This window comes from Boleophthalmus pectinirostris, unplaced genomic scaffold (assembly GCF_026225935.1).
Source record: "Boleophthalmus pectinirostris isolate CB_2022bp ecotype Guang Dong unplaced genomic scaffold, ASM2622593v1 HiC_scaffold_8, whole genome shotgun sequence".
NCBI lineage: Eukaryota > Metazoa > Chordata > Actinopteri > Gobiiformes > Gobiidae > Boleophthalmus > Boleophthalmus pectinirostris.
The window spans coordinates 38,855,973-38,874,146 of NW_026571515.1; the positions used below are offsets into that span (position 1 = coordinate 38,855,973).

The 18,174-nt window shown below is 41.3% G+C and overlaps 1 protein-coding gene across 1 annotated transcript in view; it reads right to left on the reverse strand.

Annotated features, from left to right (window-relative positions):
- The window catches only part of c1qtnf12 (C1q and TNF related 12), a 62,184-nt gene extending 48,662 nt beyond the window's left edge, over positions 1–13,522 (reverse strand). Inside the window, exon 1 of the mRNA XM_020922246.2 lies at positions 13,087–13,522. Within this exon, the coding sequence (XP_020777905.1) occupies positions 13,087–13,260 (174 nt within the window). The 5' untranslated portion in view covers positions 13,261–13,522. The remainder of the gene's footprint in view (positions 1–13,086) is intronic.
- Positions 13,523–18,174: the final 4,652 nt, after the last annotated feature.

Below are 18,174 nucleotides of genomic sequence, written 5' to 3' on the forward strand. Positions count from 1 at the left end.
GTCCCAGTCTGGTCTCGGACCTGGATCAGTCCTAGTTCAGTCCGTACGCGGTGCAAAAGTTCGGCATCGCAGTCACGGAAGTCACATAAACAGGAAACGGCCGTTATCCGTTTTTTCCATTCTTCATTTAAACACAAAATCGAAAACTGAAAAAACTAATCATTATCCGTTTTTTCATTTTGGTTTTGGAGACAAATAACGAAGAAAACTGTTGTTTTTTCGTTTTCTTATTTTTGGTTTTATATTGAAAAACGAATGAACGAATGATACACGGATTCTGTATGTATGTGACGTAAATGTGTACACAACGTGAGCAGATCTGACCAGAGTTTTGTGTCTTGTGCAATTTAGACAGAAACACTACGGCGGAGCGTATTCAACTTTTCCACACTGGAGGGTGGTTTCAGATTTTGGCATTTTTAAGCCCACAAAACACCGTCACCACCGTCTAAACGAAAGGAACTTCTGATCAAATATTTTGTCATTTTTACCCGCAAACTTTCTTGTGTAAACAGGCCCTTACGGCGCACTCCCTGGTTCACGGAGGACAAAACGTTTCAGAATCAGCTGCCGACAGCACATACCAGTGTCATTCCGATCCTAAGAGCTGCTTTTGGCAAGACACTTTTGGCAAGACACCTTTTACTTACTAATTACACGAAAATACATCTGATTCATGTGAAATGCTATTCAGTTCAATATGGTATGTTATTCACAAAGCTTGAGAATGTGTTTTGTGTTCAGTTATGTTAAAATACTAATTGCAGAATGTACAAAGATACCGCAATACACACGATCCAAGTGGGACATACTGTATCACCAAAAGCGTAATCAGTAGAAAATATCTCATTATATAGTGTGTGCAGTAGCCTTTTTGTGCTGACAGCCTGAGGGCCCCCGGGACAGAGTTGAAACCAGGTCATGCCTCAGCTTTTTCACACCAGACCAGTTCAAATAAACACGTCCAAACCACAGCCACCTTCAATGTGTTTGTAGAGACACCAAAGACCAAAGACCTCCCCTCACGCTCTCCCCTCTCCCTCCAGGGTGGATGAGTTCACACACTTATATAAAGACTAAACTATACAGAAGGTCTAACTCTGGTACACACTACAAATACTGACAAAATATAAAACAAACTGAACAAAGCATGGACAAATGTGTAAGAATGATTCAGGCTTAGACATCCTATAGACTGTATAAAAAAAGTGGGCTTAAGGGAGTGTTCGGCTCCAGTCAAATGAAGCTCAGTGAGGCTGATGGTTACAGGGGCCAATTTGGAGCCGAGTTCCATGTTTGGAATTCCGACTGCAAGTATCATAGCAACCAAAGAGCCAATCCCAAGCTGGGCTGTTGAAGGAAGTGTGAGAGTGAGAGCAACCACGGTGAAAGAAAATAAAAGCACCAGGATCGTGTAGAGCAGGTTAATATGAACATTTTAAGACCAAAATGTGGAGCTGTAACTGTGTAACTTTTTGGTTGGGGGTTCGTTACCTGTTTGTTTCGGATATGCCATTTCTCTGTATCAGTATCTGCCTAGAACAAGAGTCTCCAACTTGTAGTTCGGGAGCTCTCCACTCCCTTTCAAGTAGCTGGCCAAATGATTTCTGAATTATGTGTATTATGCTTAATAAATAAAATCTTGTAAATGTGTCATTTTGATGCCTAACTTGTGCACTAATAAATTAATAATGGTTTATTTGTTAACTGTACATAGTCTAAAGCTTGCCCCTTCTACTTTCTCAATGGCATTTTCGTTTTAACAAAGAAAAAATGTTGGAGACCCCTGGCCTAGAATATTCCACAGTATGACATTAAACAGTAAACCTTTTATAGCTCAAAAAAACCTAGAAAAACAGCATTCTGACCAAGGGTGTGCAAAAATATTGAAATATCAATATATCATGATGATACACTATCAATATCGTGGGCTGCTGTATCGATATATCACCAAGAATATAATATTTTACTAAATGATTTTGTGTTAGAGCTACAGTTCTGGTGACATTTTCACTGTTTTGAGTAAAATGAGCGACAGTAGCTCAGTTGTTTGAGTGTTTTTCCACTGATCTGAAGGTTGGCGGTTTGAATGCCACTCTCGACATAAACATCATTGGTTGAGTGGTCAGATCCACTGACCCTCAGGTTGGCTGTTATGATTCCAGCTCCCACAGATGAATTCTGTCATTTTTCCCTTGGGCAAGACACTTAACCCCCCTTGCCCCCAGTGTCTGCGTACACTGGTGTGTGAATGTGTCAGCGGTTCCTTGTTGTAAACAGCTTTGAGTGCCTTGAAAGTGGAAAAGCACTCTATACAAATGTCACCATTTACCATTTTCACTTTGCACAGTCTTAGTGGACATAGTAGACTTTAGTATCACAACCATGATATAGCCTTTGTTTTTCACTGAACTGTATCGAATCTGTTTTAAATATATCGTATGAAATCGTATTGAATCAAAAGTGCACTGCATCGAAAAACATATCATACTGAGGTATGTGTCGTATCGGCAAATTCTTAAAGAAACCCAGCCCTAATTCTGACTGTGAGGGGGGCGCCTCTCCATAGATCTGACCTGTAACTTGGGGCTTGTTTACATGAGAGCGCTTCGGGTAAAAACTGCAAAATATTTTATTGGAAGTGCCTTTCATTTAGATGGTGACGGCATTTTTGGAGGCTTAAAAACGCAAAAATATGAAGTCACCCTCCAGAGTGGAAAAGTTGAATAGGCTCCACCGTAGTGTTTCCATCTACACTGCCCAAGACACAAAACTCTGGTCAGATCTGCTCATGTCACATACGCGTTTACGTCACATACATCATTACCTAGTGTCACCACCTGGTCGCCTGGCATGCATACACAATCGAATTCCACACACTCGTCTAAACATGGAATAAAAAGTTAAATAAAGATGCGATGCCACTTTGGTGTCTTCTGTTCAGACTGTCATCATATAAATGTAGCCTTGCTCTGGTTTGGTTTCCATGAAAGTAGAAAGGTTTAATGCCATACTGCCAAACATTCCAGGCAAAGCAATAACATCTCCATGGAGAAAAGCATTTGACAGACCCTTTACCAGAAAAGTGACACAATGCACCTTTAATAGTCTTTTTTATTCATTATGAAGTCTTTGTTCATTCTTTATTAAGGCTAATTTAAATGTATGTATAATAAAGTACTGTTCTTCTCTTTTTTGCAGTGTAGTTTATGGTTATGTTCACACTTGCGTCACATCAAAACAAAATACTGAAACTAAACCTGGACTAAACCAGGACTAGACCAGGACCTGACCAAGTTTACACCAGCGCTAAACATGGGCTGGAGGCAAGACCAAAGCAGAACAAGTGTGAACGCGCCCATAGCAACCAAATATAAGATAATCCAAACAATTAGAATCTCTGTAAATATTCAGAATCATTTGAAGTCCATTGGTTTGTACAGTGTTGGTACACACAGGGCAGTGGCAGGGCCGAGGGTGCCAACTCAATGGGTGGGCTGAAGGCAAAACAAACAGAGCGTTGGAAAGTTTGACAAATATGCAACAGCTGAAAAACACCAATAAATAACACAGAGCGGCCCAGAGAATCAAAACACAACACAGGTCTACGGCTGCAGTGAAGAGGAGACTAGATTTATGTACAAACACTTTCGAAAACACGGCAGGGCCACTGGTTCTCAAACTGTGGGGGGCGTACCGTATTCATATTAGATTATATTGGGTTTATTTTGTTTAATTTGATCACTGTTTTATGAAAATGTTGCAAGTTGCTTAATGTTTAATGTTTAATAGACTGGATTAATGCTACTGAGCTCTTGTTCAGTCCTGGTTTAGTTCTGGTATAGTCTTGGTTTAGTTTTGGTTATGTTCTGGTTTAGTCTGGGTTTAGTCACTCAAACATATTCAAATACACAGTAAGACGAGTGGCTCAAATAAAAGTTACATAGTGCACCTTTAATAGACTTGATTGATTAGACTGATTTTTGATTTGTTTAGATTTAGTCCTGGTTTAGTTGTGGTTTAGTTATGGTTTAGACCTGGTTTAATTCTGTTTTAGACCTGGTTTAGTCCTGGTTTGGACTTAGTTTGTTTCTGGTTTAGACCTGGTTTAGAGCTGGTTTAGACCTGGCCTGGTTAAGTCCTGGTTTTGACTTGGTTTAGTTCTGGTTTAATTCTGGCTTAGACCTGGATTATTCCTGGTTTAGACCTGGTTTAAACTTGGTTTAGGCCTGGTTTAGTCCTGGTTTAGTCCTAGTTTAGACTTGGTTTAGTCCTGGTTAAATTCTGGTTTAGACTTGGGTTAGTCCTAGTTTAGACCTGGTTTAGTCCTGGTTTAGTCCTGGTTTAGTCCTGGTTTAGACTTGGTTTAGTCCTGGTTAAATTCTGGTTTAGACTTGGGTTAGTCCTAGTTTAGACCTGGTTTAGTCCTGGTTTAGTCCTGGTTTAGACTTGGTTCAGTCCTGGTTTAGTTCTGGTTTAGACCTGGTTTAGACTTGGTTTAGTTCTGGTTTAGACTTGGTTCAGTCCTGGTTTAGTTCTGGTTTAGACCTGGTTTAGACTTGGTTTAGTTCTGGTTTAGACTTGGTTTAGTTCTGGTTTAGACCTGGTTTATTTCTGGTTCAGGCCTGACTTAGTGCTGGTTTAGATCCGCTTTATTCGTGGTTTCGTTCTGGTCATTTAGTCATAGTTTAGTTTTGGTTTAGTTCTAGTACAGTCTGGGTTTAGACACATTCAAATACAGCAACAACACATCTGGTTCTTAAACAGTGGGGGGCGTACCTCAGCTGGTTCTCAGGACGACATTAGTATTAGATTATATTCAGTTTATTTTGTTTAATTTCTTTTGGTCTTGCTTGTTCCAGTCTTGCTTGTCCTGGTTTACTCTGGGTTTGACCCTGGTGTAATTCTGTTAGCTCTGGTTTAGACCTGCTTTAGTTTTTGGTTAGACCTGATTTATTCTGTTTTAGTCCTCGTTTTATCCAGTTTAAACCTTGTTTATAGTTTAGATCTGGTTCCTTCCTGGTCTACTCCATTTTCATAATGTTGGTCCTGGTTCAGTGCTGCTTTTAAACATATTTTCCTCAATATTCCATCCTGATTTATTTGTGGTTTAGGGTTTATTTTGATCTGGACGTGGTTTAGTCTTGTTTAGGACCAAGTTTAGTTCTTGTGGCACCAGACAGTCAAATATTTACTGTGTTCTTTGTTTGTATTGTTGAGATGTTTTCATAACTTTGCTCAGATCAATAAAACAACATGTCTAGAAGCATCTGATTTATCTGCTCTGACATGGTCCATTCCCACAGACCCTCAGAGCCATATAGACCCGCCCCAGAACTCCCTCAGCCCCCTCAGAACCCCTCACGCCCTTGGATTCGCTTACATCCCAAACCCTCAGACTTCAACCCTTCAGACCGCCGCAGACCAATCAGACTCGCTAAGACCCCCTCAGACCCCTCAGATCCCACAAACCGTTAGACCCCTCAGAACCTCAGACCCCTCAGATCCCACAGACCGTCAGACCCCTCAGATCCCACAAACTGTTAAACCCCTCAGAACCTCAGATCCCACAGACCATCAGACCCCTCAGAACCTCAGACTCCACAGATCTTCAGGTCCCTTAGACCATCAGACCCCCACAGACCCTTTCAGACCAATCAGACTCACTAAGATTCCCTCAAGCCCCTCAGAACCTCAGACCCCTCAGACTTTCAGACCCCCTCAGACTGATCACACTCACCAAGACCTCCTTAGAACCTCAGACCCCCTCACACTCCTGAGAACCTCAGACCCTCAGACCCCCTTAGGCCGATCAGACTTTCTAAGACCCCCTCAGAACCTCAGACCCTTCAGAATTCAGACCCTCAGACCCGCTTAGACCAAACAAACTTTCTAAGATCCCCTCACATCCCTCAGAACTTCAGACCCTCTGACCCCCTTAGACCAATCAGACCCCGTCAGACCCCTAAGAACCTCAGACACCCCTCACGCCCCCTCAGAACCTTAGATCCCACCGACCTTCAGACCCCTCAGAACCTCAGTCCCTCAGACTCCTCCACACTTTCAAACCCCCTCAGAAACTCAGACCCCCACAGACGCTCAGACCCCCTCAGACCCCTCGGATTCTCAGGCCCCCTCACACCCCCTCAGAAATTCAGATCCTCAGACCCCCTCAGACCGATCAGACTCAAGAAGACCCCCTCAGTCCAATCAAAACGTCAGACCCGCAGACCCCTAGAGACTCTCAAATCCCTCAGATCCTTCAAAACTCCAGACCCACAGACCCCCTCAGACCCCCAAGCCCGTCATACTCCTCAGACCCCCTCACATCCTCGGACCCCCTCAGACCTTCAGACCCCTCAGCCCCCCCTCCTGAGCCCCCGTGGAGAGCAGAGGAGCACTAATTGATGTATTGATCCGGTCGCAGATGTCACATTCTCGGGATTCTTCCTAAACTCATCCATTTGGATTTTCACACTTTCGGGTCCGGATCATGTCTCCGGCCTGACCCCCGGGGCACACCTGTCTGCACGACAAAACTAATGAACCTACAAACTCAGCTCATCTTCCACAGTACGGCATTAAACTCATTTATCTCTATGGAGACAGCCCGCCACGCCATCGGGCCAAGTCACAGGTCACATCTGCGGAGAGACTTGCCCCTCACACTGATCAAATTTCTCTGATCTGAACAAGATTTTAAAACTTATATCAAGTTATTCATCTTGTTTTACAGAGTTATTATTTACTTACTAGTTTTGAGATGCTTCATTCTAGTCTAGAGGTCGTTTATTTTAAGATAAGGTGTCAAGTAAAATGATTTTGCTGCATGGACACATCATTTCACTACTTTTAAGTTATTTTCTGATAGATTTAAGTGTTTATATCTTAAAATTTGGCCAAGCTTTTTTCCAGTGAGTGCATTTTTTTTATTCCTGTAACTGAATAAATGTGACATGACTATATTTAATGCAACACCTTGGAAAACCTTATGCAAAGCAAAAACATCTCCATGGAGACAAGTAAGAGATGAACCCCCACCTGAAAAGTTACATGAAATGTTTTTAACCTATTGCCAACATTTATCTTGGGAATAAAATTATATATTGAAAATGATTAGAGATGTGTGGTCCATGTTCTAACTTTTGAATTTCAATTAAGAACGAAAAACAATCAAATGGGAAAACAATTTGTTATTTTATTTTTCCGTTTTAGTGGCAAATAAAAAAGCAGATTTCAACCTCTGTTTCAGTTTTGATATTTTATTCTCTCTGGTTTATTTTCCCTGGAAGTTCTGCTGCTAGGACTTAACTGAAAAATCATTGCAATTTTGTGGACAAACAGCGATGCGTTTACTTTCACGTCTTAGAAAGTAATTGTTGAACTCCATGACGAGAAACAAGCAGCAGCAATAAACTCTCCTTTGTCCATTTGACACCATAAAACTATAATAAAAATAGTTTTTATTATAGATCCAGGAGCAAGCTTTAGTGTGTTTGTAATTACACCACCATTCCTATAGAGGGTGCACATTCCCTGTTTTTTCTTCTTCTTTTTTTTCTTTTTTTTTAAGGCTATGTTTACATGATGACAGTCTGAACAGAAGACACAAAAGTGGCGTCGCTTTTTCACTTTTTATTCTACGTTTAGACCAGCATTTTCGGGAGGAAAGCTGTGTGCATACAGGGACGCGAAAGTGTGTGGAATTGGATTGGGTAAGCATGCCGACATGTTTGTTTCTGTGTACTGTATGTATGTGACGTAAAAGTGTATGCAACATAAGCAGATCTGACCAGAGTTTTGCATCTTGGGCAGTGTAGTCGGAAACGCTACGGCAAAGCGTATTCAACTTTTCCACTCTGGAGGGCTGGTTTCAGATTTTTGCATTTTTAAGCCCCAAAAATGCTGTCACCATCTAAACGAAAGGCACTTCCGATAAAATATTTTGCCGTTTTTACCCAGAAGCGCTCTCGTGTAAACAGGCCCCAAGTTACAGGTCAGATCTGTGGAGAGGTGCCCCCCCCAGTCAGAATTAGGGTTGGGTTTCATGAAGAAGTTGTCGATTCTCATGTAATCAGGCCCTCAATTTCAGCCTGCATTGTTGGGTTTCCCAAATGTTTTCAATCCAAAAGCATGAAGCTACCAATTTTTCTTGGGGTTAAGTTAGTTATAATGTTGTTACAGAGCCAAATAAATGGACCAACTACTCGAAATACTGTCTCATCCTTGCTATCCTGAACCCAGGTGAGCAACAAACGAGTTTAACCCTGAATCCATGGTTGATACTGCAGCAGAACTACCGGGATGTATGAACCAGATGGAATAAAATATCAACATTTAAATACACATCAAAAAGTGGAGGGATAAAATTGACTCTCACAGCATCAATTTTAACATTTTCTCAGGGTTTATATGAGTTCAATCTGTTCTAGTGTTAATTTAACATTTTTGGAAATGTTAATTAAGTAACACTGGACCAAAGTTCCTGTTTAACTCCAAAATCAAGAGTTATATTAATGTTTTGAGAGTAAACAGATAACACTTTGTAGGGTTATCCTGATTTTTCTAAACAACACACAGTTTTTTATTTTAATTTTTTTAAACACTTTATTTTAGTCCATTTAAGATGAAATTATGTTCAAGACTGGTTCAAACTGGTTTTCTCTCGCAGGAGTTTGAAGTGGTGGGTGGGAGGTGCCAAATTAACACGAAGGAAAGTTAAATTAACATGAGTGGAAGTTAAATTAACTTCGACCACAACAACTCTGGCAAATAACCCCAACTCGAACCCCCATTTCACTTTCAAATAGTTAAAATAACACTTTTTGTGTTAAAAACATCTCTGAAATATTTTACCCTGAAATTTTAACCCTCCAGTTTTTGCTGTGAAGGCGCTGAAACTGTTTTTTGACTGGTGTTGAAATAAACTTTAAATTAAATATTGGAAATAGAGGTCGAAATCAGTTAGGTTTTTGTTTTTGTTTTGTTTAGTTTTTTTGACACTAAAACAGGATCATGAAATAGCAAACTGTTTTCCCATTTTATCATTTTTCGTTCTTGTTGAAATTCAAAAGAACAAATGGTACACGGACCATGTGTTCAGAGGAATTAAGAGCAAATAGTTACCGATTCATTTTTTTGCACCGCAGCTTTTGCCTCATTTATTCTCGACGAACAAACAAGTGACACACGAGACATACCATGAGCCTGAAGTCAACAGCTCCGCTCTCCACACATCACACTCACATGTAAATAATGCGTATCAAGTCTGCACACGTCACTCCCGCAACATTCTTCTGCTTCTCCAAAGTACACCACCAAATCAGTTCTGCAAAAATGACTTGAACTGGAACTGTCATTTTAAAAAGTTGAAACTGTCTGGATCATTTTTTACTCGTTCGGCAGCTCGATTTCAAACAAAACTATCTACCATTTCCAGATTTTTGCTTCAGTTGAACTTTACTTAATGCCTGTAACATTTCAAAGTGCACTATGTAACTTTTCTGATAGAATGTTCACCTCACCTGCTTGTCCCCATGGAGATATTATACTTTACTTTGTATACTTTGCCTGGAATGTTCCACAGTATGGCATTAAACTTATCATCTACTGGTGCCAAAAGATGACACCAACAGATTAAGTTGCAGGTCAGATCTTTGAAACCTTCAATAAATCCTTAATTAAGTGTTTACTAAGCCCTAATCATTCTTAAAAAGGTAAAGCTGCACTGTGTAACTTTTTGGTTGAGGTTCATCAGCTGTTTGTGTTGGATATACCATTTCTCTGTCTAGAATATTCCACAGTATGGCATTAAACAGCTCTACTGGTGGGTTTATAGCTCAAAAATACCTAGAAATCAGGCATTCTTACTGTGAGTGGGGTCGCCTCTCCACAGATCTGACTTGTAACTTGGTCCGGTTTGGGCTCCATGAAGGTAAAAAGGTTTAATAAATATAAATATGTTTCTTGCTTTGGTCCACAGTATCACTTACGGTGGTCCAAAGTAGGGATGGATATGATTAGTCGATTAATCGATAAACGATCATTAAGAATTTCATCGATTACGTTCATTTTAATCGACAAACCGATTGTAGGTTGCTGTGCATAGCGTAGGGTGACCAAACGTCCGAGTCCGGACATGTGTCTCTCTGCACTCAGAAGGAGCGAGACACAAACAGTGGGTCAGTCTGCAACGTGCCGAAGCACAAATGTGTATTTAACGTTGACTTGTACAAGAAATTCCACACTTTCTGTTGCGTTTGGGACAAGTGTGAGTCCATGTGCACAGTGTATAAAGCAGCACATATGTTTCAGTGTCCAGTGGGAAACAGCTCACCAGGACACCCAAAACATGAAAAAGCTTTGCCAGGTGAGAGTAGCGCAATGTCGATGACGAGTCCCCACCTCCCTCCCCCCGTACGGTGTCCTGGTTTTGACAAAGGCAAATATGGTCACACTAACCTGTATTCACCTGAGTTGTGCACAAGAGCTTCGTTTATGCAAATTAGCCATGCAGTTTTAAGTTTTGTTGCTTTGAGACTGAAAACTGCATTAACGGGCTGATGTGGCTCTAGAGTGGTTACGGTTTATATGTCGTAAAGTTGAATTTATTTATGCAGATTAGTCAGTGCAGATAGTAATAATAATGATGATGATAATGTTAATATAAAAACGTTAATGATTAACCGACAATCAATCGTTAATTCTCTCGACGATCGATTAAGATAAATTTGATCGAATGCCCATCCCTAGTCCAAAGTAAGAAACATGATCTGATGAAGACTTTTTTGGCGAAATGTTATTTTAAAATTTCAAAAAAAGCTTTGGACATCAGCCATTTGAATGTGCAATGCAATTTTTCACTTTTTTTTAACTATTCCTTGAATTTGCACCTCTACAAGAACTTTGTTGTGCGTTTTCGAGAAAGGTTTGAGAAAGGTTTAATGCCATACTGTGAAACATTCCAGACAAAGCAATAACATCTCCACAGAGAAAAGCGTTTGACGACCCTCCACCAGAAAAGTTACACAATGCACCTTTAATAAGCTTTTTTGGAGATATTATACTTCAGTCATTATATTTTGTCTGTTCCACAGTATGGCATTAAACTCATCATCTACTGTATCTCCATGGAGACAAGGAGATGATGCCAACAGACCAAGATACAGGTCAGATCTTTGAAGAGATGATCCATAAACTTATAAACCCTTAATTAATGATTTACTAAGCCTGAATCATTCTTAAAAAGGTAAAGCTGCACTGTGTAACTTTTTGGTTGGGGGTCTGTTAACTGGATATGCCATTTCTCTGCCTAGAATATTAAACAGTATGACATTAAACAGCTCTACAGGTGGTTTTATAGCTCAAAAATAATGAGAAATCAGGCATTCTTACTTAGAGCTTGGTCGCCTCTCCATAGATCTGACTTGTAACTTGGTCCGGTCTGGTCTCCATGAAGGTAGAAAGATTTAATTAAAGTGAAAAAAATGCATAGCACACTCAGACGGCCGATGTCCAAAAGCTTTTTTTTATTTTGAAATAATGTTTCGGCGTAACGTACGACAAATGATCTGACGAAGGCTTTTTGCCGAAACGTTATTTTAAATTTTTTAAAAAGCTTTGGGACATCGGCCATCTGAGTGTGCTATACATTTTTTCACTTTTATTTTACTGTTCCTTGCATTTGCACCTCTGCAAGAACTTCGGTTTCATTCAAGAAAGCTTGCGAAACATTCCAGACAAAGCAATAACATCTCCACGGAGAAAAGCATTTGACGACCCTCCACCAGAAAAGTTACATATTGCACCTTTAATAAGCTTTTTTGGAGATATTATACTTGAGTTATTAAGCTTTTCCTGGAATGTTCCACAGTATGGCATTAAATTCGTCATCTACTGTATCTCCATGGAGACGCCCACAGACCAAGTTACAGGTCAGATCTTTGAAGAGACGATCCTGCTCACCGTAAAAATGCAAGTTTTCCAAGCTGCTGTAGATAAGTTTAAAGTCATACTGTGGAACATTATAGGAATAGCATCCTTCTGGAGACCAAATTTAAGATCTAAACACTTAAATCTATCAGAAAATGACTTCAAAATAGTGAAATGATGTGTCCCTGCTGCAAGATCATTGGACTTTACAAGTTCTCTTAAAATAAACGACCTCTAGACTAGAATGAAGCGTCTGTGGTGAGTGTTCTTAAGTGTTCATGGGCTGGAAATAAGTTTATGGACGCTAAAGTTTTAGATAAACACACTCGAGTATCAAACAAATCTGTGTCACTGAATCTAAAACAAGTGAAGTGTTACAGGAGTAAACTCTGGTAAATGGATTGTAGCTTCTTTTAAACATTTGTCGTCTGAATTTTAAGATTTTCTGATGAGTTGAGTCATGGAAGAAATATATGTGACACATTTTTTAAGATTATACAACCAATTCAGAACCAGTAAGTAGAAAATAAATCTGAAAACAAGATAAATAACCTGATATAAGTCTTAAAATCTTGGTCAGATCATAGAAATTTGTAGTGTAGTAAGTAGTTACACAGTTCAGCTTTAAACAAACTGAAATTGGAAATCGATTACTTGAGTAGAGCAGATTTGACTTAAATCTTTCATTCAAGCAACATTTTTAAGTGCAAGTTGTATGAATTTTCTTATACACTGGGAAAAAAAACAATGTCTAGGTAAGAAAAAATGACTTAAATTAAGATTTGAGTCGATTCAAATGATCTACCAATGGAATAAGTGTGTTTTTCTTAATTCAAGCCACATTTTGCACGATTTGTTTCTTATTTTAAGCACAAAAAGTTATTGTATTTCTTATTTCTTGTTCCACTTGCAGATCATTGTACTTGTCAAGCGAAATTGACTCAAATCACGAACAAACTTTCATAATTCAAGTCATCTTAACTTGGCAAGATTTTGTTTTTTTGCAGTGTAAGCGCAAAAAAAACTGTTCCCTTGGTAGATCTTTTGGACTTGTCAATTGAAAAGTTCTCAAATCGAGGTCAAACTATCTTAATTTAATTTGTTTTTTGTTATTTTCGTCTTTAGAATCAGACATGCGACGGGTTGCTTCAGTACCTTGCCGGCTCCTCCGACCTCCTCGCTGTTGGACACCGTCGCGTTGAAGTTCTCCGTGTGCTGAGGAGCTCCTTCTTTTAGCTTCTTCCTCTCCTTTTTGGCTTCCACTCCGGTCAAAATCAAAGTCCAGAACAACGCAGCCGCTATCGCCCAGGGCCCTACTCCGCACCTCATATTGTCAACGAAAAAAAAAAAACAATCGCCGGGGCCTGGAAGGAGATCTGAGGAATTCTAGGAGATCTGAGAACTTCCGACGGCTTTATCTGCTCGTTTGGATGAGAACGCCGCGGCTCTGGTTCGACCGCCGCTCCACGACTTACTCAACTATGAAATGAGTCCGAGGGAATGCTCCAGTGGACTGACGCATCGGTGAAGATCTGACAGAAAATAAACCCATTAGTGAGATTTTTCACGCTCTCTGCTCTGTGGGGGGGTGTGTGGGGGGCGGCGTAGGAGTAGGAGAGGGGGGTCGTCCCAAATCGGGATGGTGGAGGCGATTGCGTGCGCGAGACTTCTCCTCCGCCGCGTCCTCCCGATGCTCAGAGAAGACGTGAAAAAGTCCCAAACTTTTGCACGGTCTTTGAAAAGCGGCTCACTCGTCCGGCGGGGTTTTGTTTTGGAAAACTGTCAAAATCGAGTCAAAGATCGTCCCGGGGAGCGTGGACGAGAGCCAGGTCGGATCTTTGCCGTGTCTTCTTCTTCTTCGCCGTTGGACCTTGAAGTAAAAGTAGAAGTTGAAGTAAATTGTGAAGTAGTTGTGTTCAAAGTGAAGTATTTTTGAATTGAACTGCCCCAGAAGGAGAGTTGGAGTGGATGCTGGTCCTGTGTGACTCGGAGTGGGTTTGCAGGAGGGCTCACGGTGCACTTTTATTATCAGCTCTCTCTCTCTCTCCTCCCTCCCTCTCCTCTCTCTCTCTCCTCCCTCTCTCTCTCTCTCTCTCTCTCTCTCTACTTTCTTTCTGTCATCACTTTCTCTGCTTTCTCCCTTCTCTCTCCTCTATATCTCCATTTCTTTCTCTCTTTTATATCTTCTCACTACTCTCCTTTTTGTATTTCCTCCCCCCCTTTCTCTCCTTTCTCTCTCTCCTCTCTCTTTCTTTCTTTCTTTCTCTCCCCTCTTCTTTTCTCCTCCTCTTTCTCTCACTGCCCTCATTCCTATCAGTCCTCTCTCTCTTCTCTCCTTCTCTGTCTCCCTCCCTCCCTTTCTCTTTCTAGTTCTCCCTCTCACACTCTCTCTCCTCCTCTCCCTTTCTTTCTTTCTTTCTTTCTCTTCTGTCCTCTCTTCTTTCCCCCTCCTATTTCTCTCCCTCTTCTTCCACTGTCCTCACTCCTTTTAGTCTTCTCTCTTTCTTCTCTTTCTCTCCCTCCCTTTCTCATTCTAGTTCTCCCTCTCACACTCTCTCTCCTTCCCTCCCTTTCGTTCTTTTTTCTTTCTCTTCTCTCCCCTTTTCTTTCTCCTCCTCTTTCTCTCCCTCTTCTCTCACTCCTATCAGTCCTCTCTTTTCTCCCTTTCTCTGTCTCCCTCCCTCTCTCCTCTCTTCTTCTTTTCTCCTCCTCTTCTTTCTTTCTTTCTCTCCACTCTTCTTTTCCCCTCCTCTTTCTCTCCCTCTTCTCTCGCTCCTCATTCCTATCAGTCCTCTCTCTCTCTTCTCTCCTTCTCTGTCTCCCTCCCTCCTTTTCTCTTTCTAGTTCTCCCTCTCACACACTCTCTCTCTCCCTCCCTTCTCTTCTCTTTCTCTCTCTCTCACCCACACACTCTCTGTTACTCTGTCACTCTCACACACTCAAACTCTTTCTCCTCCTCTCTCTTTCTCTCTCTCTTTTTCTTTCTTTCTTTCCTTCTCTCTCTCTTCTCTCCACTCTTTTCCCCCTCCTATTTCTCTCTCTTTTCTCCCACTGTCCTCACTCCGATCAGTCTTTTCTCTTTCTCTGTCTCCCTCCCTTTCTCTTTCTATTTCTCCCTCTCACACTCTCTCTCCTCCTCTCCCTTTCTTTCTCTCTCCTCTCCCCTCTTCTTTTCTCCTCCTATCTCTCTCCCTCTTCTCTCACTATTCTCACTCCTCCCTTTCTCTTTCATTCTCTCTCTCTCACACACACTCTCCCTCCCTTTCTTCCTCTCTTCTCTCTCCTCTTCTTTTCCTCTCCTGTTTCTCTCCCTCTTGTCCTCACTCCTATCAGTCCTTTCTCTTTTCTCTCTCTCTCTCCCTCCCTCCCTCTCTGTCACTTTCTCCCTCTCTCCTCTTTCCCTTCTTCGTTTCCCCTCATATTTCTCTCACTCTTCTTCCACTGTCCTCACTCCTATTAGTCTTCTCTCTTTCTCTGTCTCCCTCCCTCCCTTTCTCATTCTATTTCTCCCTCTCACTCTCTCTCTCCTCCTCTCCTTTCTTTCTTTCCTTCTTTCCCCTCTCACTCTCTGTCACGCTCTCCCTCTCACACTCTTTCTCCTCCTTTTCTTTCTCTTCTCTCTCCCCTCTTCTTTTCTCCTCCTCTTTCTCTCCCTCTTCTCTCACTGTCCTCATTCCTATCAGTCCTCTCTCTCTTCTCTTTTCTCTCTTTCTCTGTCTCCCTCATTCTATTTCTCCCTCTCACACTCTCTCTCCTCCTCTCCTTTCTTTCTTTCCTTCTTTCTCCTCTCTCTCCTCTTCTTTCCCCCTCCTATTTCTCTCCCTCTTCTCTCATTCCTCTCAGTCCTCTCTCTTTCTCTGTCTCCCTTTCTCTTTCTCTCTCTCTCACCCTCTGTCACTTTCTCCCTCTCTCCTGTCTCCCCTCTTCTTTTCTCCTACTCTTTCTCTCACTCTCCTTCTACTGTCCTCACTCCTATCACTCCTCTCGCTTTTCTCTCTTTCTCTGTCTCCCTCCCTTTCTTTCTATTTCTCCCTCTCACACTCTCTCTGCCTCTCCCTTTCTTTCTTTCTCTCTTCTCTCCCCTCTTCTTTTCTCCTCCTCTTTCTCTTCCTCTCCTCTCACTGTCCTCATTCCTATCAGTCCTCTCTCTCTTCTCTCCTTCTCTGTCTCCCTTCTTCCCTCCCTTTCTCTCTCTCTCTCAAACACACACACACACTCTGTCACTTTCTCCCTCTCACACTCTCTCTCCTCCTCTCCCTTTCTTTCTCTTCTCTCTCTCTTCTTTTCCCCCTCCTTTTCTCTCCCTCTTCTCTCAGTCCTCTCTCTTCTCTCTTTCTCTGTCTCCTTCTCTTTCTCTCTCTTTCACCCTCTGTCACTTTCTCCTTCTCTCCTGTCTCCCCTCTTCTTTTCTCCTCCTATTTCTCTTCTTTTCTCCCACTGTCCTCACCCCTCCTATCAGTCTTCTGTCTTTCTCTCCCTCCCTCCCCTTCTCATTCTATTTCTCCCTCTCACACTCTCTCCTCCTCTCCCTTTCTTTCTTTCTTCTCTTTCTTTCTCTCCTCTTCTCTCACTGTCCTCACTCCGATCAGTCCTCTCTCTCTTCTCTCTTTCTTTGTCTCACTCCCTTTCTCTCATTCTTTGTCACACTCTCTCTCACACACACACTCTCTCTCCTCTTCTCCCTTTCTTTCTTTCTTCTCTCCCCTCTCTCTTTTCTCCTCCTCTTTCTCTCCCACTGTCCTCACTCCTATCAGTCCTCTCTCTTCTCTTTTTCTCTGTTTCCCTCCCTCTCTCCTTTCTCTCCGTCCATCCTACCTCCTCTCTCCTCCCCTTTCCCCCACGTATTTCTCTCCCTCTTCTCTCCCCGCCCTCTCGTCTCTCCTCCTCTCCCTCTCTTTCTCCCCTCTCTACTCTCTCCTCCTCTTCTTTTCTTTCTCTTCTCTCTCCTCTTCCTCTATCTCTTGTCCTCACTCCTATCAGCCCTTTCTCTTTCTCTCTCTGTCACTCTCTCTCCCTCTCTCTTTTTCTCTCTTTTTTGGCACTCTGTCCGTTTCTTCCCTTCTGTTTTATCTCATTTGAAGCTGTGGGGTGAAAAGGTTCATTGGCTGTAGTTGTGCATAATATTCGACAAATTGAAAGTTAATAAGCATCACACCAAGCAGCTTTTCTTTTTTTGTTTTCATCATGTTTGTAATGTCTCCTTTAAGCTTCTGCCTACTGTGTACTTTCTGTTGCAACACTGAAATTCGGCCAAAGACTGTCTTATCTTACAGGATCCTAATTGACACTACGATCCCCCACTGATTTGTCCCAATTTTGTACAAGAAATGTCCTCGGTGTCCCTATTTTTGACCCATCTGATCCTGCCAACAGTTTAAAAAAAAAAGGAATATGTTGCCAGATATTTTCATCTAAATACAGAAAACTGTGCTTGAAAATGACCAGAAGACTCGTCGTATTCTGATTCACAAGTGAGTGGAGAATGAACCCAGTGCCTAATACTGTTTTTAATTACAGCTACCCGAAAGTGGGTGTGTCGCAGTTTTTAATTTTGAAATTGACGTCCATATTTACCTACGACAGTTCCGGTTTTGAGCCTCGTGTCCCATGTCCCAGCAGATTGATCTAAAACCAGTGATTTGTCCAAGTTTTATACAAGAGGTGTCCCTTTTTTTGACCAATTTGATCCCTACCAACAGTAAAGAGAGACATACGTTGTCATTTGTTTAGATAAAATACAAAAAATCTGGTTAAAAGTGACCAAAACACAAAGAAAATGTTAGTTATGAATGTTCTCTCCATAACAATTTTCCTTAATTACGCACTTTCTTAACCATTTTATTATTGCCAACCACCAAAAAAATGGGGGTGTCCAAGTTTTTTTATTTTGAAAATCTGGTCACCCTAAAGTTTAAAGTCAGGTCCAGGAAATGAGAAAGATCCATTCTGAATTTCTAATTTGCTTTTGCAAATATGGTAAAAACTGGCCAAAAAATAATCACAAAGTCTTATAAAAACAACAAATTTTTTTAGCCTTGACTACTACTTTAACCACTTACTACTACTACTACTGTAACTACTACTACTACTACTACTAACTACTACTACTACTGACTACTACTACTACTACTACTACTACTACTACTACTACTACTACTACTACTACTACTACTACTACTACTACTACTACTACTACTACTACTACTACTACTACTACTACTACTACTACTACTACTAACTACT